Raw genomic sequence first — 24,985 nt, forward strand, 5'->3', positions numbered from 1 at the left:
GTTTGTGACTGATGAACTTGTCAGTTGAATTCTGTAATGCACAGCGAAATTTTTTTTAGTGCAATACTGGTATGAAATCTCTATTTCCAGAGAGAGAACATACCGCTTGCGTCAAGTGGGCACTCCTTAAAGACGTGGGCAATGAGTTTTCAACATTCACATCACGGACTTCGTAAAACTATGTGTTAGTGTAGTTTATCTGTTCTTTTTTAAATATAATTAGGGCATCGTGGTCTTTGGTAAATGTATTTATAGTTAGTTAAAACCTGACTAATGTTAAAAGTTTCTTGATTTGTGACCAGCACAGCAGATACAGAAAACCTCCTGAAGAGGGCACTGATCAGCCATCACTCTGACTCAAACGTACGATTTTTGGAAACATTCTGAAGCCTTTTCAGGGAGTTACTTCTTGTAAAGATACTGTTTTGTAAAATCTCATTTAGCTGAAAATAAGATATATGGCTACCAGTAATGTGTGTTACTTGAATTTTTCTTAGTCATTTAGAACTGATTTAACTCCACTCTTCCAAATCCTCAGAGTGGAAAATACTGTAATAGAAACTTCTGCTCATTCATTTTGCACACTTTTGATGAGTGTTTGGCTCTTAATTTCAGTAGGCTAGGTGTTGAATAGATATGCTGGTATGTGTTCTCATACCTCTTTCTTTGGCAGTGAAGTTTTCGAAGTACTTCTCTTGTTAAGACAGTGCTTTTTCATGTTTTCAGTTTACAGATGAAGAAAGGGAGGAAACATTTAGGTTTAGGAGTAATTTATTTGTTTAAGATCCTGCAGTGGCTGTATTCCCCCCCGCCCCCTTATCCCTTAGAACCTGTACATAGTAGAGCCCAACTTGATTTCAAGTATTGTAACTGTTTTTTTTGTTTCTTTTTCTACGCGCAGGCGTTTCTGTTGCCGATATGCGAAGCAGCTGCCATGAGGAAAGTGGTAAAGGTGTATCAAGAGTGGATTCAGCAAGAAGACAAGCCTTTATTTATGAAAGAACCTGAAGAAATAATGCAGTGTACAACTGTAGATAGTGATGAAAATGTTATTGACCACAATTCATCGGAGAAAGCAAAAGAAAGAGAAGAGGTAAAATATTATTGGTTAATATTTGTGCATTTTTTTTGATACACTAGTAGACAGAGAAGTGGCGTCATTGACAGATTAAGTATGGCTTAATTTGATGACAGAGCATCTGTTGGGGAAAATCAATGGTAATTAAACAGTGTGTGAATGGGCTACCGATTTGATCCATTATCTGTAGATTTTTAATGTGGTTAGTTCAATTTAAAATTTCATGCAATTTTATGAACTATTTTCAAGTTGCAGATTATACAGTATGACAACCTTCAACTGTGTAAAAATTATATACAAATAAAAGGATGAGGAAAGTAGTAGTTATTTTGTCCAGATACTTTAAAATAATTGCTATAGACTTCTTGAAATATAGAAATTGCTATAGGCTTCTTGTGTCTTTAAGATGCATCTTAAACATTTGTCTACCATTGTTTATTATTTAATATCTATTATGTCCTTTTTCCTTTAATATGAAACTGAAATACCTGTCTACAAACTTAGGGGATTTTAAGAAAAAATATTTTTCAGGAAAAAGGGATGAACTCCAGTCATGTTAGAAATTCAAACTGGGCAAGAAATGGCTGTTATGAAGACACTCTGCATAAAATATCCGAAATTGATACTGAAGAGCAAAATGTACGAGCTGGAGTGCAGTCAGTATTACAGGTATGAAAAAGACTTGATATCTGGTTTTCATCCTAATAATAAAGCTCTTGTTAAAGAGTGCAATGTAATGCAGTACTTCTGCGAGGGAATCCCATGCTCCTTCAAAGCATTCCTTCTGAATTCTTTGATGACAAATAGTGTTAGAATAATGACAGTGGTTCACTATCTTTATTGACTTAAGTAAGACAATGTATAGACAAGTGTTGGATAACACAGTAAAAAAATCTTTTAATTTTGCATCAGGACATGCATTCTGCTGTGCATCATATCACAGAAAAAATAATTCTAATTTGAGTGCCACATCTTCAAATTATTCTAATTATGTATTTAATGAGAATGTTTAGAAGCTTTTTTCTTTTAAGCTGTTAGTCGCCACACACAAAACACCCGAACCTATCATTTTCCTAATCTGATTAATAAAGTCTACAGGGATATTTTCTCATCTTTTATCTGAATTACAGATTGGATGAGTACATAAGTGTCTGAAAAATTTGATCAAACACCACAACGCCCTACTTCAGTGACAGGGAATGCAAGAGTTGCAGAAATTCCCTAAAAGAAGTTTTCTAACTGCTTGTGGGAAATTTGGTGGGATAGAAGTGTTGATTTAAAATGTTCAGCAAAACGCTCCACTGAAGTTGAGGATGTAGAAAATCAAGCATGTATAGTTTGAGGGTCTTTGAAATGTTTTAAGGTCATATAAAATGTGTGCATGTTATGTATAATATGGGCATGCACATACATACGTATAGGTGTGTGTATGACTCTAGTCTCTGTAATATTCTTTTATCCAGAAGAAAGCTGATTCTGAACAAAATAAAATAAATGTGGTTTTGCCATTCCACTGTGTGCACTTTCACCATGAGTGACTGTGCTAATTGCAACCCATTATTTTTACCACAGCTTCAATGATTTCCTGAATAGGGTTTCCTATTGCGCTGTACGCTGATATGTATAGAAATAAACTTTGTAACTGAAATCACTTTTAAATGGAAATATCTTAAAATAATTTAAGCTTCATAATCTTTGCATACAGTGACTATTTAGAATATGAAGTGTTTCTGAGAAAAGAAACCATGAAGTACCTTTATCTGTTTGCAATGTATTACTAAGATTTACACATCTGAGAATGTCTGGGAGATTCTTCACGTTGAAGTTTTTTAGACAAAGGTTCATTTGACCAGCAAATACCTTTTTAGCCTGAAATGGAGTCAAGACGTCATTGGAACCCAATACCATTTATGAATTTGAGAGGTTTCCCGACCTGGAACCACATTTGACTTTTTCTGTGAATCAAGAATCTAAGACTTCTGTCTTGAGTTTTCTTCTCATTTAATTCTTGCATGGTCTTATCTCTCAGCACTTAAGAGTAGGGTAGGTTTATTAGTTGAGGCTAATGAATGGAAAGCTGCATACTAATAGTTTTTATTTATTAAATCCAAAGCTCTCAGTAGAGGGAAATTATAACTGTAGAACCAGTGATTTACTGTACATGTGTATTAAGAAAAATAAATAAAAATAATTGGAAATCTAGGGCTCACTGTGATTCAAATGCTTCCTAAACTTACATAAAAATATAACAACACTTCGCTAGTAGCTCCTGTCACTCCTACAGTGTTCTTGCCTACTTCATTTTCCTCGTTTTCATTCTGAAAGCCCTGATTCACTGTCCACTGAAGTCAACCATTTTGGAGAAGGTATCCCATTTCCTACTTTTGGTAAGCCTTACTGATCACAGTGGAATGAATGCTTTAGTTTCCTAGAACATAATATAGGCCTTGTCATGTTGAAGCACATACTATGTACCAGGACTGTTTGAAGTAGTCTAGCATGTATTATACTAGTCAGTTGCTGGCGTACAGGTGGAACTCTTATGCCGTGGACTTCTTTACTGGGACATTTTTGTCCATCGCTTTAAAATAATTGTAGAGTATTTTGTTGTACCATCTGTCTAATGAGGGTGAAAGTACACAAAGATGTTTTGTAGAAGAAAAATGGGAAAAAAAATCAGTCTTATTGTTGCTTTATCATCACATGAAGCTAACTTACATTTAAATATATACTTCTGAGTGCATATGCAGCCTTTTCTGTTAATCACAGATTTTTCCCTTCCTGGCTACTGTCAACTGAATTGCTGAAAATATCAAAGTGCTTCAAGCTCATGACATCCACTCTTTTCTACTTACAGGTTTTTATAATAAATTCTTCAAATATATTCTTTCTTGAACCTGCAAATGAAATTAAAGCTCTGCTGGATGAACACACTGATATGTGTAAACGCATTCTTAATATCTATCGTCACATGGTAGTCCAAGTGACTATGGACAAGAAGACATGGTAAAATGCTAATGCCTTTATCTTAGATTATTTGTTTACAAGATAAATGTGAAAATTTACTTGGTAGTAAACACAGTGGAGTAGTATTGAACCACTTTCTCTAAATCAGTAAATACGTGAACTTTAACATCACGAACAGCTTGCCGCAGGGGAAGAGGTTATCTGCTCTGTTAGAGCCAGTAGTAAGCACCTAGTTAGTTTGAGACAGCTTAGCCCTCAGTGGAAAAAGAAGTAAGCTAGGATATACAGACTACTATTATGGAGCTACTGATAACTTTTCCAGGACATCTTGCTCCTGTGTCAAAGTGCTAAAATATGAAAATATATATGAAGCTTGACAGCCTCTTGTTTAAAAATAAAGCCCTCAGATACGCATGGATAACTATTATAATGAGATGTGGGTTGCTCTTGATCTGTAATTGTGTACGGGAGTCCGTGTACTGTTTAACTGGATTGTTCATTTGCAGTGCTTAAGGTGCCTAGCAGGTACAAGAGACCCCACTTTCAAATTCATTCATATTATTTCCCCCTCTCCTTTAAGTAGCTGTCCCTAATGAGGTAGTATATTGCCACCATTTTCCACTGCAAAAAAGCAGTAGCGAGGGGATTTCAAATGGCTGATTTACTCCATTTTAACTTGACATGCATTCAATTTGTCACTAGTATTTCCTGAACTCTGGGTAAGTAGAACTGGCATTATGTGTCACGTGAAGTTTGTCTCCTCTTGGGAGAGGAAATAGGGAGTAAGTTCAAGGCTAACCACTGGGAAATTTGGGAGTAATAGTAGAAAATTAGTTCCACTAGATTAGTATTTTCTTCCCCAGTTTCACATTGTTGTAAGAAGTGATTCTAGACTGTGATGGCAAAGATTGTGCCACACAAAATAATTGATAAAGTATGTTAATGTAGCGTTGACAAAACCTGTCATTCATACAAAAAAAAAGTAAAAGCTCAGATTTGAAATATAGTTAAAATTTTGTCTGTAATTTTAGGCCATTGAAGGTGATAGCACTTGAATGACCTGGCAGAAGATGTTAGAGGGCAACAGGGATTCCTCAAGTGTGAAAAGAAGGCTATTTGTAATCACTATGTCCTGTTTGGAATGTGTTTGAGCAAATCAAGCTCAGTTGTTATCTTTAAAAATATCCTGGTATATACAGAATTACAACAAAACAGTAACTGTACATTTAATATTGTTTTGCAGGGAACAGATGCTACTTGTGCTTCTCAGGGTTACTGAGTCTGTGCTGAAAATATCACCCCAAACATTCTTGCAGTATCAAGGAAGAAAAAACTCCACTTTAGCTGGAAGACTTGCAGGACCTCTTTTCCAGGCAATTAAGCATAAATTCACTTAATTCAGCTTTATTTTGACCAAGAGATTAGATGCCACAACCACTGTTGGCTGGTTTGTCATCTTAAATCATTGATAATGTTACCCAGATAATGTGAATGGGGCGGGTTTAAGAACTGGCTATGTTTGTAACTTTTTGTCACATATTTAATGACACAGTGACAACATTTTTGGGGGTACTGTGAAATTAAAAAAAATGCTGTCCTTTATTTGAGTTGGGATTATGGGTAGCATGTGTAGTTTTATCCTGCTTCCATTGCAAAATTAGGTCAAGTCAGCACAAAATCTGTGCCATGCATACCTAACCAACTGGGGGGGTTTATTCCTTACAGTAAGCTGTAGCAGATCCTTTCAAAGTTTATAGTTGCAGAGTGTTGTTTTGGTGGCTTCTCTGTAAATAGCATCTGTAAAGTCTCCACATTCTTTAGTAGGAAAAAAAAAAAGGATACACAAAATATGAATGTGATGAGAACTAATTGAGAACAGTATTACAAAACTGGCAAAACTTGTAAGATACCAGAAAATCTTTCATTAGTCAAACCAGTCATTCCTGTATCTTAAGTCAGAAGCCCATGTTAACATAACACTTGATAATTCATGAAAAGTCTATGGGTACTAGTGAGAAAAAGAGTGTCAGAACTACACATAAATTTCTGTGGCAGTTAGAAGCTTCCTTTTAAGCAGTAACAATTGAATGTTGTCACCTTATGTTTGGAACCCAATTTTTTCTCACTTTGTTCTTTTAGACTCTCATAGTAGCTTGGATCAAAGCAAATCTAAATGTGTACATCTCTAGAGAACTTTGGGATGACTTGCTGTCTGTAATGTCATCACTGACATACTGGGAAGAGCTGGCCACTGAGTGGTCACTGACAATGGAGACACTAACTAAAGTATTAGCTAGAAACTTGTATAGCCTGGACCTCAGTGACCTGCCGTTGGATAAATTAAGTGAGCAGAAGCAGAAAAAACACAAAGGCAAAGGTAAGACAACACTGTATACACATAATTTGAATTTGAGCTGGGGTAATGAGATGTTTGGCACAGCATAATTTTATTCTAGCCTTTTTAATATACCTAGTTAGGCATCTCTATCGCCTGAAATAACCCCTTTTCTTTAAGATAAGGCTGCTTTTTAGAACCATTGCAGAATCTTCATGTTAAGATTCAGTCCTGCACATAGGCACACATGATATGTAGGTCTTAAAGGTGTGTCGAATTTAACCTAAATTTGACACTGTGGTGGGTTTATGCCTTTTTCATTTTGTCAAAGCAATTAAGTAGTTAAGTCCCAATTGTAACTTCTTGAAGTAGCAAAGATTACACATCTGATAAAAAATAGTTAGCTAGTAAGTGGCTATTGTGAGCACAATTGGAATGTTGATTCTGAAATCTAATGAATGTTGTTTAAAGATCAAATGTAAGTTGAATATAGTTTTGTCTGGGTACTAACTCATCACGAAGCTGTGTGAAGACAGGTTTTGTCAAAGTTGGACTATTTAAGAGAAAGAATACTTCTAATAATGCATATGAATGGTACCAGTGTTTAAACTGGTTCCTAAACAATGCAGGAAATACCATGTAGGACATAATATGGGGAGAGGAGGTGGCTACTTGCTTATGATGGTACAGTTCTGGAATTGGTAAGGACAGGAAGTCTGTCCTTCTGGATAGACGGCTGGATTCTCTTCCCATCAGAGACTGACTTTGTGCATGTGACCATAAACAATCACTTCTGTCTTTTGTTTCCACTTCTGTAAAACATGAGTAATGATACCGTTCTCCTTTAAAAAATGCTTTGAGATCTAATAGTGAAAGGTAGGATTATATTTAGGGTGAGTAATAAAGATGGAAAAGTGGTGTAATTTTTAGTCTTATCTCTCTGTGTTCTGATTGATGTGATTCTCCAGTCAAACCTGAGGGAAGGTACTTCCTACTAATATCCTAGGGTTTGTCAGTAAGAAGTAATCTATGTGGATTCCCTCTCTTAAAGAGGATGTTCCTGTAGGCTGTTTTTGCTAAAAACATTTCACATGCTTCCAAATTTCTCAGCTTGGGCAGAGGTGTTATTCACACTTTCATTTTGTTCTTCTGGTGTGTGACAACTGGACAAAAATACCTTTCTCTGTAGTTGACCCTGAGAGGTTGTTCCAGACCATGCATTTTTCTTTTCTTATACTATACAGCTTTCTTCTTTTTCTCACAAAAGACACGGTTTTTAAAAAAAAAAAAAAGGCACAAACCAAAACAGTCTTATGTGGGATAAGGATGTGTATAGTTATTTGAATAGGCTTAAAAACATTTTAAATCATCTGTATCACCCATACAGAGCCACATGAGAAGAGTTTGTGTTAGCCTTCACTAACAGAGTTCCAAAGAAAGCCTCCATTATTACATGTGAGTGCAGAGTTAAATCCAGCTTTGGAAGTCATAAATATCATACAAATTATGCCAAATTGCTTTGGCCCTGTTCATTTGCTAATAATAATGAATTTCTTGTACTTGGGCTCACTTTCCAAGAAGATGCCCTTTTAACGATTGTAATTGTTTATGAAGTATAATTTTGGATTGTTTGAGTTCAGTATGGATAAGGAAATATATTGTAAATATTTGTTAGTTCACTTTTTTTACATACAATTGATTTTGATAGCTCTTCATATGATCTTTATTTACTTCAATCTAAATGTCAAATCTGAATTTGTTCCATCTTTTCTTAATCTTAGTATAGTATTTTTTTTGTGAGTTTCCAAATTGTTCTTTGAGCATGTCGTCTTTTTTTTTTTTGCTTTTGCATTTCGTGTTATAGTATTTTATCATCTTTATTTCATGTTACTCAAATGTCACAAAATTATTTGGAAAAGCCCCCACAATATTAATGGTCTGTAATGTATGATTTTGTGCGTTTTGTCTAATAGGAACAGCAGAGGAAAAATTTCTAAGGTTACATCATTTATATCAGGCTACAATCTTTTGTAAACCTCATTTTCCTGTGGTTTTGCATTTGATTGGTCAGAACAGAAAATCACAATAGTTTAATAGCACCGACACTTCTGAAAGTTTGAGTATCCCTCAGTGTTAATGCTGGCTGAGTGGGTTTATGTGTTTAAAAACCAGTAATGAGCTGTTTAGCTTTTGAAATCATATTTGCTTTGATAACATAATTTAGTCTATCTAGCTTTAAAACTCTTCGAAAGAACACAACTACAAATATCTGGTGATACCAGAATAGAAGTGAATAGATTTGCAATTCTATTTTTGCAGGAGTTGGGCATGAATTCCCAAAATCTTCCGTTGACAAGTCCTTTTCTAGAGGCTGGAGCCGTGATCAGCCTGGGCAAGCACCAATGAGACAACGCAGTGCTACAACCACTGGGTCTCCAGGAACAGAAAAGGCAAGAAGCATTGTACGGCAGAAAACAGTGGGTACGTATCTGTAAAAGCTGATGTAAGTGACATTTTAGAAACGGTAAGGAATTAATAACTAGCTTTTGTAGCAGTGTGGATAACTTCTTTCCACAAAAGTTTACTATCCATAATAATTAGTTAAATGTGTAAATTATGCAGCCTTATATGCTTTGAGGGTAGCTGAATAGTTTGTAGTTACTAGAATTATGGTTACTGCAAATGGAAGTAAGGCAGTTGATGTATTAATGAGTTTGATCTTGTGCTTGAATTGGATTGTAAAAATAATGCTGTTGTACGTATATGAAAGAGAAATAAGCTGGAATGATTTGAGCAATGATATGGATAGGTGGGTAATAGAAGACTTTTTAAGTGCATGTTTTCATAAACTGTGCACAAAATAGATTGCGTATTTTCCAACTGTGCAAAGAAAAGTGTGAGAAATACACATATGTATGTCCACGTAGTTTATAAAATGTATTGTCTTTTACTATACCCTGAATCTTACATTAATGAAAGATTGGCACAGACGTGTGCAAATCTCCATTTCTGAAGTAGTCTATTTCTCAGCTTCATTACTTGCAGATACTCTTTCCTGTGTTAGGAATCAGTGATGCTAAAAAGTGCTTTAGGTGGATGGCTCAAAAGAAGACTCATTTATATTCATATGATTTACTTAGAATATCTTAACATGAAGTGGACTACAAATTTCTTTAATCTTTTGTCTCATCTTGATGATCTCAGTGCTATCACTTATGCGAAGGCAAATTAAGCTGATTTTACTTTTTTGTTTAAAAGAAGAGCCTTTTAAGGAATATCTCTTGCTTTTTTACTATCTCCGTAGTAGTAGCAGCTTCGGTCATTGTGTGTTGTTGCTTCACTGATACTTCTTGGAAGCAGGTACATTCTGACACATTTTTAGAAACTGGGGATGCATATTGGCAGATAAATATATAATTGTGTTAGCGTTTCAGAAATTAACATTTTCTTTCTTCTTCCAAAAAATATTTGCAATTAATTTTAAGTCACACAGCTTATTTAGCCAAAGTTTTTATTTGAATATTCTTCAAAATTCTCCATTTCAAAAATTTGTTTTCTTGTAAGGTTTTTGTTGGTGTGGGAGACTTAATTGTTCTATAAGCAGGACGGACACGTGAGAAAATGAAGTCACTGCTCCAAAATTTCCTGTCTTTTTCATGCATGCAAATACTACACAGCTTTTCCTGTATCTCATGCTGACAGCACCTAGTTTGACTAAAGTTTTCCTTGTGGATCACAGATACTTTAAATGTAATTTCTGCTTCTCTGTAGGTAGTCTGTGATTAACTGTTGCGGTGTGTTTGTTTTAAATCTTAATTGTCTTAACAAGGTAAAGCTCATGTTAAAATTTCTCCCTTTCCAAATTGTTAATATTTCAGATATTCTGTCATAAGGTTATGTTGTTTGGTCAATTTATTAATGGTTTTGTTTTGCTGCTGTTTGAAGGATGGCTATTTATATGATGTTAGCCCTAAATTGACTGAAATTTATCCTAATCAAGCTATATATTGACCTGGTTAGCTGCAAACTAATCTGATTTTAGTTTCGTTGTACTTCAGATTTCATGGGTTTTTTTCCTTTCCTCCAATTATCTTACATGTTTGATGTTAATAAGCCAAGTTTGTATTACTGTAATGAGTTAAAATTTCAGCTCTATACATATTGTAGAATACCATCTGTGGACAAGCATCACATCATTAGTAGGACGATTTTAAAAGATGAAAAGCCCAGAAAGAGTTGCCAGAGACAGAATCCCAAACTCTTCAGTTTTTAAAAATGTTAATGAAGAACGTGTTACAAAAGCAAGTGTCTTAACTGTCTGCATTCAGTTGCTTGTTATTGTCTCTCAGATCTGCTAAGAAAGTAGTTTGGCTGCTTCTTAATCTGTGCTAATTAACACAGGGTCACATAATAAAAAAACCTGGTTTATAATCACAATAAGTAAATTTTTTTGGAGAACTGGTTTAACATTAACATTCTTCAGTTTAACATTAGCTCCACAAGCTAAGTCTGGAATTGAGTCAAACCTCAGATATATTGCATGATATCTGATATGTAGTGTATTTCCTTTGTGAGTAATATACTCTTTGTATCTGAGTAGGGGGGATGTGCATGTTGAATATTTTATGGTAAGAAAAAGCTGAGGTTTCTTTTTCATCTGTTTTATGTTGTACACGTTTTGTGTACATCTGTGCACCTCTATTTTTTTGAGCCATCCTCATGCCAGCACACATTTATTGCTGCACCAAATTTATGCGTTTGTGTGTTACTCAAATAAAAATCACAGCTTTTCTGATATGCAGTGTGTACATTTTTATCCTGAACTTATGTAAAGTAATTTTTGGAAAAGGGCCTTTAAACATAATATGCATATGGGTTGAAAAATCTTCTGTAGGGCTAGATACAGAGTGCATGGCTTAGGCAGCAGATTATAGTCCTATAAAAATATTGGATCAGAAGGAATTTACTAATCTTTTTTTTTTTTCTGCTTTTGTCTATAGACAGCAGTGGAAGGTTATAAACTGTCAAATATCTAGTCCACATTCTGGTATTAAGTCTGCCTCTACTTAAGTACTTAACTGAATGTGACACATCTTAAAATAATAATTCACTGAGATCACATTTTCCTTTTACAGCATCTCAGTTAATTTCGCTTTCAATAATAATATGCTGCAATTTTTCCTTCAAAAGTTTCTGTAAAATTTATACCTTCCAAGTTGTAAATGGGTTGTTCTGTGCCCCTGCCTTGCTAGTATCAATATAATATGGTGGAAAAGATCCAGTCAAATTACAAGGCACGCTTTATGTTACGATTTGTAATCAACACAGTATCCAATCTGAAAAGCTTGTTTTATTTAGAATCATAGAATCATTTAGGTTGGAAAGGACCCTTCAGATTTACTCAGTAGCTTGGTATTTTTTCTCTTGCCTACATTCATTTTGAGATGCACACTGATGAATGTAATGCATCTAACTATCACTGTATCCTGAATTTTATTATTTATCTCTTAAAGAGCTGTTAAAGCTTTACACATAATTGCCTTTTAAAAAAAATTCGTTTCCCTCTCATAAACTAAGCTTAATAGAGAATGGCTTCCGTCTTAAAACGTCTGTCTTTCCGAATTATTTTTTGAAACTGATGTGAAGACTCCACTTAAGTTGTGCTGCATTTGTCGAACATGTTTTCTGCTCTACGTGCATTGACCTACCCAAGTTATGTGCATGTTGCTGTTGGGGACAGTTCTTTAACCTGATTTAAAAGTGTGGTGTGCTCAACTTTCACTGCACTCCATTCATTTACTTCTGATTCCCATACAGATCAGGAGCACTAAGATTCTAAGTCTACATTGCATGTTGTTTTGAAAAGATAAATAGAAAAGTTCAAAGACTGATTAAATATTGACTGACAATATTATGTAAGATGCACTGAAGTTTCCTTAAAAGTTTATTAGCAACTATTTTAAAACAAGTTATCAGATTTGCAACAGTTTGAAAAGGAAGCTGCTTGAAACAATGAATATTACTTTTTCAAGAACTTCAAGTGTACTTTGAGATTGAATGCAGTATCGGTTCTTGCTATGTCTAACTATGACAAAGGAAAACAAATGTCATAAAGATTCGTTTAAAATCTATTAGAAAAGCTGCAGATACAACCTTGATCCTGCTGCCACAATTCTGATGTACGCTTTCCATTCTGTAGGACTGTTGGCAGGATGTGAGATATGAAAAGGTGAATTAGGGTCATTTTAGCAAGATTTCTCCAGTATTGATTAAAAGCCAAGACCCTATGGATAAGAAACAATTTAATGCTTTTTGTTGTCAAACCATTTCGCTTCAGTCACTTCATTTTTGATAATTTTTAATTACAAGTTGTATTGCAAATTTCTCCACACAGAACTGGTCATTTTCTCCTTATGCTTTTGAATTTCTTTTGGAGAATCATGAATTCAAGAGTATGGATATGTGTAAAATTCAGAGATGCTTTTTCAGGAGTAAACTAGAAAAGTGCAAATGTAGTATAAGTTGTTTTTTCTGTTTAAAAATTTTCAAGTTCTGAGTGTTTGTGGAGTGACTTTAACTTTGATTTTTCAACCCCTGATGCAATTGGGAAAAAAAGTGTTAGTTTCTTGATTTTTGAATGCAAAAATCTCTGTAATTGTCGTAATAAAGGCATTGTTGCTGCTTTACATAAAAGTTAAAAACTCAAAATGTCTTATGTGTCCACTGATTTTTTTTCTTTCTTACAGCTCTGCCAATATCTGCCGTGCTGAAATGTTTTAATTTTTGAATTTTCTTCCTTTTTATCTTTGTTTTCTCTGTTGCTGCTTTTTCTGTGACACAAGCCTTTCATTATAGTCACTCTTCTTTTTTCCTTCCCCACTTCTTTCTTTTCCTTTTTAAAGCCATGAGAAGCCGATCCATTGGTGAATGTGCTCTGCCATCGGCCTATATACGCAGTGCTAAAAGTGCTCCTGTTCTGATCCATACTTCCAAACCCTTCTTGCCTGATATTGTTCTCACTCCCCTTTCTGATGAGCTTTCAGGTAGTGCCACCTCTGCTAATTTCTGCACCCCCTTTATCACTTTTTTAAACCTTCTGCTTTCAAATTCTGCTAAATCATTAATTTTTTCAAAGTAAAAATACTTGGGGGATGGGGGGAGAGGGGAAGAGATTAAGAATGAATATTTTGAGTTATGTAAAATACCATGCTATTTTGCAATTCATTCTGGAACTGTTAGAAGTTAGTGCTGTGCCAATGTTTACTATCATAAAAGTGAAAATCAGAGAAATCTCTTGCTTTTTCAATTTATTGGTAAGCAGTAATCTAGCATCTGTCTACCAGAGAGTACAACTAATCTAAAGTTTTTATTTGTGATGAGTGAGGGAGGGAAAGGAAAAACATAATTTTACTTTGATTTGCCATTTACATCTTTCTACATAAATTTTTGAATTCAGTGTCATAGATGTTGCGTGGACAGCCATGATAATGATATACTTATCTCCCATGAAAAAAGTGTCTGTAGTATATAATATCATAGTATGCTTTACAGTAGGCCTATTTTCATTAATATATAAAAATATTTTTAAAAAAATCTAAAAACAGTTTGGAATTCTAAAGTGCTGTGTTTTGGTGGTGTTTTCCAAATGATCCATTTTTTTACAGAGTTGTGGTTTTCCTCAACATTATATTTCGTCCAGCAGGGTGGTTGGCTACAAGTTTGACAGTAGCTTTCTTTGCATAACTTTCTTTCAACATAGGCTCAAAGAACCTATGTTCTATGAGAAACATAGAACATTCAGTCTCTATGTACATAGAGAAAATAGGTTCAACATTCAGATTTAGCACAGATTTTTAAAAATCATGCGTGAAAGTTTACAGATAATATTTTTTTTCCTGTGGTCCAGTTATTACATAGGTGTAAATTAGTAGTGTGTTAAGGCTGACAATCATATTATGCTTTTTTTTTTTTTCACTCCCTTGAGACAAAAGAAAGCACAGTGGGAAGACTATACCTGTAGTCAAAACTGTGTACAAATATAAGGACTTAATGGCAGTAATTTTTTTATAGAAGTTACATTCTCTTTTTTTTCCTGTCTCTCCTGCCTGCCTTTGTTACCCAAGAAGTATCAAGAACTATATTTTCATAATTGTATCTTGTTATATGTCCAAAATTAAGTCGTCTTGTTGTGAAACAGAAACCTGGTGCCTTAATATTCAATCCAAAAACATAAATGGAGAGTCGGGGAAGATCAAGGAATCCACTCTAGAGACCAGACTTTCACAGTGAAAAATTATAAAGTATTTGAATGTAAATCTTGACACCACAAACAAATAATAATAAAATATAAATTATTTGTAATAAATTAATAAATTTATGAGCGCAAAGGATATCTCTTATGAGATAGAAATTATTAGAACTTAGAAGACAGGATTTTTTGTAGGAATGATACATGAACCACCTGTTAGGAAGTAGATCTTACCTGGCAATAACATTGTTGGAAATAGTCTGTTCTTCATGAAGATCTTAAGAGCACCTGCAGAAGGGAATGAGCTTTCACAGTGAACTATTTTTTTGTCAGCTGTTAGTTTGTTTTTTGTCATATGGTCACTGATAACTTAATTATCCTGTCTTAAAGAAGGCGAAAGTGCTTTTGCAGTCAGTGTTCTCATCCATGTTTCTGAAAATTCCTGGCTTGCGTCTGTCTCCTAATGTGTCCCAAACCTGATAGCTCTCTTGCGATTATCCTTTCTGTTGATACTCATCTGATACAAAAACTGCACAACCAATGCAATTCTTAAAAGTGAAATAATTTTACAAACCTTTGCACTTCTAACATAGAAAAAGTCGTAGGCACTTCCGGGTTTTCGTGTATTCTCCAATGGCTGGGTGTTGAAACAGCTTCATGATGTGCCCAAGAATCTTGAACACTGCCAGAAAAGGAAGCTGTAAAAGGAAAACTATCCACCGTATCATAGTGCGCTTTGCTCTTTTGATTTTCTGCATTTTTTAATTGCTCTTTCTCTGACAGGATGCCCTAATCTTATGTTTTCTGAAGTAGTATTCAGCTCCTTTTTAGCTGTATAACTCCTCATTGAAAGTTTGACTCACTGAACACTTGTTAATCTTGACAGGTAGTCCAAAAGGAAGCATTTACGCCAAAACCTTTACCTTATGTGCAGTATAGTATGTTAATTTTCAAGAGTAAGGCAGAACGCACTGCTATGATTTGTTATTTATTGAGACATAATGTTTCTGCTTGAAGATCAGTCAGTAGATTAACAATATTGCAAAAGCTCAATATTGACATTTAGTCATCCAATATCTTAGAGGATGCTTTTCCTAAGATTGTAACTCCTTCATGTAGTTTCTAAGTTATGCTGTATTTCCACGTGTGGAACATTTGCAGCTTTTCAAATGGGATCCAGAAAGTGGAAGTGGAGATTTAGACTTTAAGATGTTTAGTTAGTAAAGTGATTTGGTATAGTGGAATTGTTGCAAATCTGCAATATTTCTAAAAACAACTTTCCTTTTAATCTGTTAGAATCATAGGAAATCCAGTCTTGTGTGTTTACAGGATAACTAGCAAAATAACCAATCATTCCTGGAACTGTTGAGGATTTCAGGTACAAGACCGCTTGTGGAAAAAAAAAGTGTTGGTGAGGTATAGTCAAGATTCCTGGAAGCAATGGGCCACAATGGCAGACTAATGAATTGCAGGTGGGAGATTTTTGCTTATCCACTGTGACTAAAAGAATTGAAGCATTAACATGAAAGGAAGACTTACGTTATGCTTTTACAACCTTTCTCCCTCATCAGTAAGTAATCCTTAGGATGAAATAGGAAGAAATCATAATTCTAATCTCAGTGTAGCTGTAATTATTCTTTAATCCCAGAAACTCACAGAATGAGTGTGTTCTTATAAAAGAATCAAAATGAAAGCCAAGAGGCAAAACGTGTTATTTTTTTTTTCTCCATTTTCTGAACTAACTTTCCATGATGAAATATAATCCTGTCCCAACGTTATATGGGAATCTTATACTTGCAGTTGTGCTGTCTTACCAGAATGTGTGTCTCCGAGTTTGTATTTTTTCATATCTATCTCCCACTCGATACTGAAAAGCTACCTTTTCTTTCTGCCTTCTGGCAGAAAAAAGGAGAGGTATGGTTGATTTAAGGAAAGTTGTGGGTGAGATTGGCTGGAACTACCAATTTCAGTATCTTCCTCAGTGTAACGTATTAAGAACGAGGCCAGCGTTTCTCCTAAGTATGTGCCGTGTGTCAGATGCACAGCCTTCTGGCACACAGTTGCAATATAGTTAGTGAAAACTCCTTAAGAATTGGTGGTCTCCCAATATGACTGTATACCTGCGTGCAAGGCTTGAGCCCTGGTTGTGAAGGAGCTGTTAGTTTGTTTTTTTAAACATAGTCTGTATTTCCAGTGCTGATGTTGCAATAACAGTATATTCCTTAATTTCTTCCTTGGTTCTACAGAAAAGAAACCTCTATTGGCACAAGCACTACATGTTGGTTTGAAAATGTCTGTGTACTTGTGTGTGCTAGTCATGCATACGTGAGCACCTAAAATTAATACTGGATCAATGTTGAAATAAATCTAGCTGAATTTATTTCAATGTGTGGAGCTGCTTGGCGTGCATTTGGAGTTCTTCATCCAGTAATTTTTAACATCCTAGAAAATCATAATCACTGCATGTGTGCACAGAATGCAATCCTCAGGCTGCTGCTTTAGATAAGCTTGAGTTTATAAAAGGTATGGAAGATGCGTACTGAGGGCTCAAGAAGAGATCGGTGTATCATAGTTGCGTATATTAATCTCATATATAACATTATCATACATACTTTTGACTGAATCCTATGGTATGCTCTTTGCAGCTGTAAGAAATAGCTTTGAGACTATGTAAAAATAACCTGTGTTAATCTTTGCCTAAGTCAATAAAGAGTTTGAAATAACAGTTCCAACTAGAGAGAGGCACCATTCATTTCAGAGGTTGTTAATTCATATAGTTAGTAATAAGTTGAACAAGAACAATGATGAGAAATTTATTGCTGAAGAGAGAGGAAAGGGTTTTTAAATCGGGCTGTATATGATGATTTTCAGCTCATGTTTATTTTCTGAAATAGCTCGGATATCTAATTTTCTAATACAGACTTCTCTATTTCTTGTCTAATAGCTCTTTATGGAAGACTTTGTTTCAGGCCAAACTTTAATTTTCAAATTTTAACTTCTCTGAAAAATTGAGCATGGAAATACACTTTTCATTTTCTTCCAACACATACATTTAGTTAAGTACAAACGTATCTCATTCCTCCAGTTTATATGCTTTGTTCAGAAGGAAAACATGAGAAAATTCAGCTCCAGCTCTAACATTCTCAGAAAAGTGTAAGCACTTTAAAACAGGTTCAAAAAGGTTTTTAAGGTGACTTCAGATTATCATTATTAAATGTTACTGGAATAGGTGTAGAGATCCATGAAGTAATAGTTTGAAATATTTTAAAATTAATTCAACATAGTTTCTTTATTTTGGCAGTAACACATCAGATTTAGGGGAGGGAAAGGGGTGTAAATTTTGCACTGATATTAAGTAAATTCACCATTTCGGTCCTGAAGATAAACAAACCCTCTAGACAGAACAACAAGGTAAGTCTGGCAAATAACTCTTGTTGGTGTTGATTTAAGTTCTTTATTGTTATTCCTGACTTTAAAAGCATATCTACAATTTTTAAAGTGGTATGTAGTCAAAAATAAATCTAGTGAATAAAAGATTCTATCAAAAACTAGAGAAAAGTGGGAAAGCTGTTTTTACCTTACTGTTCAAGTGCCTGTCCCATAAAAAGACTGTAAGGGATAACGTGAATTCTTGCAATTAGTTGAATTGTCTGTAAGAGATACTTAGTCTTTCCTGTGCCAGTGATTTGATAGTGTTTCCATAACGTATCAGGAAATCTGAAGAGGAGTGTGAAGGTTCTTTATTTTGGTGGATGATGTGACATGGGCTGAAGATACTTCTGTACAATTCCTAGGTGATCCATGTTGGCATGGCAGCTTTCGTTACAGTTAACTGTGATTTGTACTGATGCTAACATATTAGTAGTGTCAACAGAGACAAGGAATTACTAATTTAGGTGGTCATAACAAATGTTATGGTCTTTTCATAAACAAAAGTAGCTTTATGCTAATGTTAACTATTGTGAGGCCAAAGGATGTATTTTAGTAAGAGAGTCCTTAATTTGCTAATTCTCATAAATGTCACATTTACTTGAGTAAAACTGGAAGAAGGCAGGGAGGTAACCCTCCATTAAGTATTTAGTTTCGCATTTTAAGATGAGAGACAAAACATCCTTCTAGGGAAAAAGGGTATATCTTTTAAATTATCCATTATGTATAGTAATCTTTTCTGTGTAGGGCCAGGTCTTCCCTGTCATTTAAAAGCTTTAGTCTTTAGAGATATGCTATATTACATATGGCATAATAATCATAATTATATGATAGTATTCTTTCTGATATTTCGGTAATTTGTATATATTCATACAAATTATGAAAAAGTAATAGTTTGCCACTTCAATAGACAATTCTAATTTTCCGGAACACTTGTTCTCTTTGGAGTTGTGCATTTTACTGAATTTGTAAATTCCGTGAAGGGTACTACTGTTAAGCTAATTTGTAATCTAGGTAACCATTTCCTGAACAAGCTAGTTGAAACAATATTGGTTGAATTTTTGAACTTATTGGCACAGCCCTAGCTTTAACTGTGTTTCCAAATGTTCCACTGTTTGTTCTCATGCATGTTAACATTTAAAACTGTGTTCTGATGGTCTAACTCATTTATATTACATTCTGTACTCGATATTATGTGCGTGTGTTTTTAACACTCTAGTACTGGAAAAAGTATTTTTATTGTACTTAAGAAAACAAGGCTCTGGACTTTCCTGGCTTTTAAAGTCATGTAATTAGGATCTAGTGGTAAATAAATATTGTCTCTGTATGTAAATTTTAGTGCATGTTACATATACTTTTTTCCTACAGACATTGACGATGCTCAAATTCTTCCACGTCCACCTCGAGTCAGACATTTTTCACAGAGCGAGGATGCTCCAAGTGAAGTTTTTGGTGCATTAAATGAGGAACAGCCACTGCCACGAAGCAGCAGCACCTCTGACATCCTGGAACCATTTGCAGTTGAACGAGCCAAAGGTGCAGTTCCTGTCATTGACAGTTCATCCCATCATGCTCCAAGCTTACAGAGTTCCACTGAGACCTCTTCAATGCATAGATCCACTGAAAGCCATATCACTGATACAAATAGCAGAGAGTCCTCCTTGGAAGTTGGGGATAGTATTTATGACCATCTTTGTCATTTAATAGGGCCGGTAGAATTTGCAAACACAGCCTTTGAACAAAGCCAATATGTTGACCTTGAAGGTGAAGATGACCTCCTTTCCTCTCTGAGAGAATATCTTAAAGAAAAAGAAGAACTTTGCGGTAACTTTGAGATAGATAAATGTGAGGCTTCTGCTCACGAAGTTGATACATCAGTAAATAGGAATGATAGATTACCACTGGATGGATTAGAAAATAGAGATCAGACCGGTCAATGCACGAATAGCATCACTGTTACAGAAAGAGCTGATAACACAGAGCTGCACCTAGAACAAAACCAAAGTGGCTTTATAAGTAATATTGCACCTACTCAAGTAGACATTTTTACAAGAAATCAAGTGCTTGATAAAGCCAGACAATTAAATACTGATAAGCAGTATGAAAGTGTATTTGATCATGAGTCAAGTAGTCCTAGCAGCAAAGAAGGGAAGAGATACCTGTACAGGCAAGCAGCCACTGAAGCTGATGTAGATTTAGTTGTGGAAGCAGCAGTAGCTGAAAAGCATAAAAGTGCCCAGTTTAATGAAAAAGTAACCAACTCGCGTGTTATGCATGCAAAGAAAATTCTTTCTAAAGCACAAGTTAACCCTCAAATGCCTCACATCACAGGCACAAGCAAACTGTCACCAACTAAAAGGAGTATATCTGAAACCGTAACTCATAGGGCCAAAATCATGAAAATCACGACTAAAAAAAGAAATAGCGTTCATGTTACCTTTAGGCCATCTACAGAATCGGTTCAATTTTACAATCCTCTTGAGAGCAAAGAGGCAGCTTGGAAAGCAAGACTTCGTAAACTCGGTGGCTTCAGTAGTAGCGGTAGCAGTGGCAGCAACAGCAGTACCAGTGCAAGCAGCAGCTCATCAGCTGTCACAGAGCTGGTTAGACCTGGAATATATAGACCTCTAGATGCGATCAATGCTGCTTCAGCTGGCAGCAAGCAAATTAAGGAATCTACAGAAACTCAAGCAGCCATGTTGCAAAAAGAAGGTATTGCAGTTAATCAGTTCCATAATCGTAGTGCCTTTAGAGCATCAGGTCAGGAGTCAGCACAACAGCAGGGCTCCCTGGGTGGTGTTTATAAAACTGTTGTACATGCTCTTTCGAAGCCGAAGGCAAATGTTTCCCCACAGAGGCAGAACAGAATGCCAGCAGAGGCTCCACTGAGGGATCTGTACAGTCATGTAATGGGCTATTTTGGAAGGAAAGCTGCAGGTGAGCACTAACAGTGTGCAGAGCGCAAAAGGAGAAAGGCAGCACCAGTTTGGCTTAATGCAACTGAAGCAAGCTCTGATAAGCAATCAAAAGGCTTTGGGATGATCACTGCTTTCCCTGTTTGGTTATGCATGCGCCTACAGCCAGCTGATTTTTCTCCCAGCATAAGTTACTTTTACATACTTTAAATTACTAATTTCCCTTTTCAAGATGTTTAGTTGAACCTCTTTGCTGCTGAAGACCATCAGGTTAGGGAGGAGGAAGAGACAGTAAATGACCTAACAAAGGATTAAGCCTTGAGAGTTTTGAATTTTCATCTACCATGCAGAGCCTTAAAATTCAGCCTACTAAATGATTGGCATAAGCATATTTTATCAGAATGTGCTATTCCACTCTGTGTAGTTTGTTTGTCAGAAGGACCTGGCTCTTGACCAGCTAGGTTGAACTAACTGTATTTCTGGTTCATTTAGTGTGTTTTCTTCTTCCTCCTCCTCCTCTTCCTCCTTTTCCTCCTCCAAAACAAAAAAGCCCCTCAAATTTACATTTGGAAGTCAGTTTAGATAACTTTTAAAAAATATCCTGGAGCAGAAATCACCTATTACTGGAATGATTTCATTATGACTCACGGCTCCCTGTGAGTCTAATCATAAGGTTTTGTTTGAGTCTTTTTCAAAACATGCTGTAGGCCTTTCTGTATTCATTCATCAAAATGGATGCAGTTACATCTTGGCAACATCTTTCTTTGCTTTCTTTTTTTTTTTTTTTCTTGGAATCATGGATGTTCATGAAGGTCTCATAGTCTTTCTCCTGCTATGAGACCTCTGTGGACTGATCGAAAAAGAAGGCTGTTGCTCTGAGTTCCATTGTATTAGTTCACATAACCTTAAATGAACAATAAATTAAATTTCAGCAGTAATGTAGGTTTTTTCCCCTCATCGTTATGCTGGCATGATTAACAGGATTCTGTAATGCATCCTGCATCGAGATGTTAATGCCACCTGAGGGCAGTCTTTGTAAGCATAGCATCACCAGAGCGTGACTGTCATGGGTCTCAAAGAAGTGATTTGCTTCTCTGTAGAATCTAGTCTGCTGAAAAACAGATATCTAAAAAGCACGAATTTTAGAAGCAGCTTTTGTTTGAAATCTGTAACATTTGACAGAGCCTCATTATTAGAATAAACTACATTGTGGTCTCATGAGGGATGACACTGAGGGAAGAATTCTTACAGAGAAAACATGAGCTGGAATAACGAAGACTTTAAAGGTGAAGATCATGAAGTCAGGTGTAACAGCCACAGTTAAATATCAACAGTAGTGTTATGTCATAAATATAACGCTGATAGATGAGTAAACTTAATTAATTGTTCATAACCATTGACCATCCAGCCTTTGAATTTTCATTCCATATACTAGCATGTAATTTTATTACATAACATTTTCTTTGCACTATTTATACTAACTGTATACAGTGCCACATTGACATTTCTAATTATTATATTACATTATTACATTACAGCCTAGTTTACTTTTTCACTACATTGCTTTTCATTAGGAATGCAATGAAGAAGGAGCCTGTAGGAATCATATAAAATTTTTAGGATTTATTACTTATTTGTCGTGGTATGGAGGAAGAATACATGCTGTATCCTTAAAGCAAGCATTAACAACTTTGAGTAGTGCTTACCTATAAGCTTCCTGCACTTAAAGGTGGTACTGGAAATTGACTAACCCCTGCTTAGTGGGAAGAAGAAGCTGTACTAATTCTTAAAGTAGAATCTGCTTTTAAAATAGGGAAATTCTTAAAATGCATGTTTGACAATTTTAATTTTTTTATTTTTGTAATTAGCAGGTTTTTTCATTTGTTACCTTTTGTTTTGAAAGTGTCTTGATGTGTTTTTTACTATATACAGTTGTTCATTTGCTTTTAGCTAATAGAGAGGACATGAGTCAAAAGCTGCACCCTATTGATAGTGATATTGGCAGTAGCAATACAAATGTTCCTGATCTCATGGATGAATTTATAGCTGAGAGACTCCGCAGTGGTAGTGCACTGGTAAGCCTTTAAACTAACTACATTTCAATGTGTAAGTCTGCATATATGCCTGAACTCATCAATGGTGTTACAAATTAGTTCATTAAAATGTATTTCTCTGGATTTTGTGAATCAGAAAGAATTAAGAATATTACTTAATTATTCCTTGCCTTTGACATAGTTTTATGCCATTTTATGCCATTTTCCATGTCTATTAAATCTTCATTGTGGAAGCAATGTGGCAATTACTGTCAGATAAATAGTCTCATTGAATTAAATGACCTTATCGCACCTGTAAAGATTTGCAGTGCTCAGTGTGGTATGTAGTTAGGTACTGTGCTGTGATAATGGTACTATTCTCTACAGGTATAGTCAGTGCAACAGACTATAAACCTACACCAGTATATAATTTTCCTTAATTTTTTTTTTCTCTTACAAATGTTGAAAAATTTCTTGCAAGTAGTGTTCTGCTGATTGAACCAACATTTCATATGCTTTCTTCCTACACTTTTTCAGAAGTGTCATGTTGTTTGGAATGTTATTCATAATGAGAAATTTCAATCACTTTTAAGTCAAGAATTTCTGTTTACTGTTGAATGCTTACACAGAATGAGACAACTGATTTGAAGAGATAAGTTTTATTAACTAGCAATGAAAGGGGAAATATTAGGAAAAAAAGTTGCCAATGAAGAACAGAATGGGTAACAATTTAAATGTGGCATTTCGAAGTTGTTCGGTTCTTTTTTCTGCCTAAAATTTTTTAAGATTTTTTTAAGAAGGTCATTTTCAGATATGCTTGTGTAGAAAGTTGTAACAAGTAGTTCAGTTGTTGCTAGTAAGGGGCTGGAGGATATTCTTCAAAGTGATTATAAAAATTTGTTTATTTATCATCTTTTATAAATGGCAAGAGAGGACACTTAAAGTTTGTCCAAATGTATGCTTTTTTCTCTTTTGTATTGAAGTCATGTTTATGAAACTTTATTGTTGATGCAAAGCGTTCTTTTCAGTAAGTCTTGAGTTACAAGACAAAAATGCTAACTTGAAGTCTATAAAAATAAGTGTTAATTTAGTCTGCAAATTAACAGTCCAGAATTCATCACAGCTGGCCACAGAAGAAGAAAGAAAGAGAGGAAATACTATTTGTTTTCACATAGATGGGCAAGAATAGTGAGTATTAATGGTTCACACAAGAGAATTGATACTTTCCTTAGGTATCAAAAAACAGCCAAGATAAGTTTGAAAAAATATTTTGAAACTGCCACAAATTTTGTAATCTAGCACACAAAAATAGATGCCTTATTAAAACAGTACCAACTTGTTAGGATGAGTTTTAGGTTGTTAGATGTCTTGAATGCTAAAACCTTGTATCATGAGAAGCTTGTCAGCCTGAGTAAATCTCTAATTAGTAGTAGGGTAGTAAAAGAATAGAGAAGTGACTGGGCCTACTTTAAAAGGAAGTTGTTTTCAGTCTCAATACATAAAGATTTCAAGCCTTTTCATAAAATGGCTTCTCTTCTTTTATCTCTCTTCCCTCTCAAGTGAAACAGTCCTATCTGTTGGGAAAAAAAAAGGCTTAAAGACAGACTCCCAGTAGAACATGACCTTACTTTTACATGAGCAGATCTATATGCCTTGTTTCTGCTATATGCTGTCTTTGGTGTCCAAGTCAGTACCAAGGTTCTGGTTTAATCATAAGAAAATTAATGCATGAATTAGTAAATTAGTTTGCTTGTGGTGTACATTAAATTTTTGCTTATAGCATAATAGCCTATAGGCCAGAAACCACAAAATTCCTTGACTTTTTTTCTGCTTGTGTCTGGAACCAAGGTTAACAAGTTTTCGTTATAATTTGGATATAATCTGGAGATAAGGCACTTTTTTACTATTTTCTCTCTCAAATCTTACCTGATGTGTGGGTGGCACATGCTAGTCTCAATCTTAGCCTTTTAAGGTATGTGC

General features: G+C 35.1%; 1 protein-coding gene across 7 annotated transcripts in view; it reads left to right on the plus strand.

Moving 5' to 3' along the window:
• RALGAPA1 (Ral GTPase activating protein catalytic subunit alpha 1) overlaps positions 1-24,985 on the plus strand; it is a 133,266-nt gene that overhangs the window by 26,807 nt on the left and 81,474 nt on the right. For 2 of the 7 annotated variants that reach the window (XM_086463241.1, XM_086463240.1), the window contains exons 11-19: positions 902-1,093; positions 1,610-1,747; positions 3,936-4,084; positions 5,289-5,418; positions 6,185-6,422; positions 8,700-8,861; positions 13,283-13,423; positions 19,426-19,593; positions 22,923-23,047. In XM_086463241.1, coding sequence (XP_086319367.1) covers positions 902-1,093; positions 1,610-1,747; positions 3,936-4,084; positions 5,289-5,418; positions 6,185-6,422; positions 8,700-8,861; positions 13,283-13,423; positions 19,426-19,593; positions 22,923-23,047 — 1,443 coding nt within the window. Of the gene's footprint in view, positions 1-901; positions 1,094-1,609; positions 1,748-3,935; positions 4,085-5,288; positions 5,419-6,184; positions 6,423-8,699; positions 8,862-13,282; positions 13,424-19,425; positions 20,995-22,904; positions 23,048-24,985 lie in introns of all 7 variants that reach the window. The other 5 variants (XM_086463243.1, XM_086463242.1, XM_086463237.1 and 2 more) reach the window with 4 other exon arrangements.

This window comes from Leptosomus discolor, chromosome 3 (genome assembly GCF_034619465.1).
Source record: "Leptosomus discolor isolate bLepDis1 chromosome 3, bLepDis1.hap2, whole genome shotgun sequence".
Lineage (NCBI taxonomy): Eukaryota > Metazoa > Chordata > Aves > Leptosomiformes > Leptosomidae > Leptosomus > Leptosomus discolor.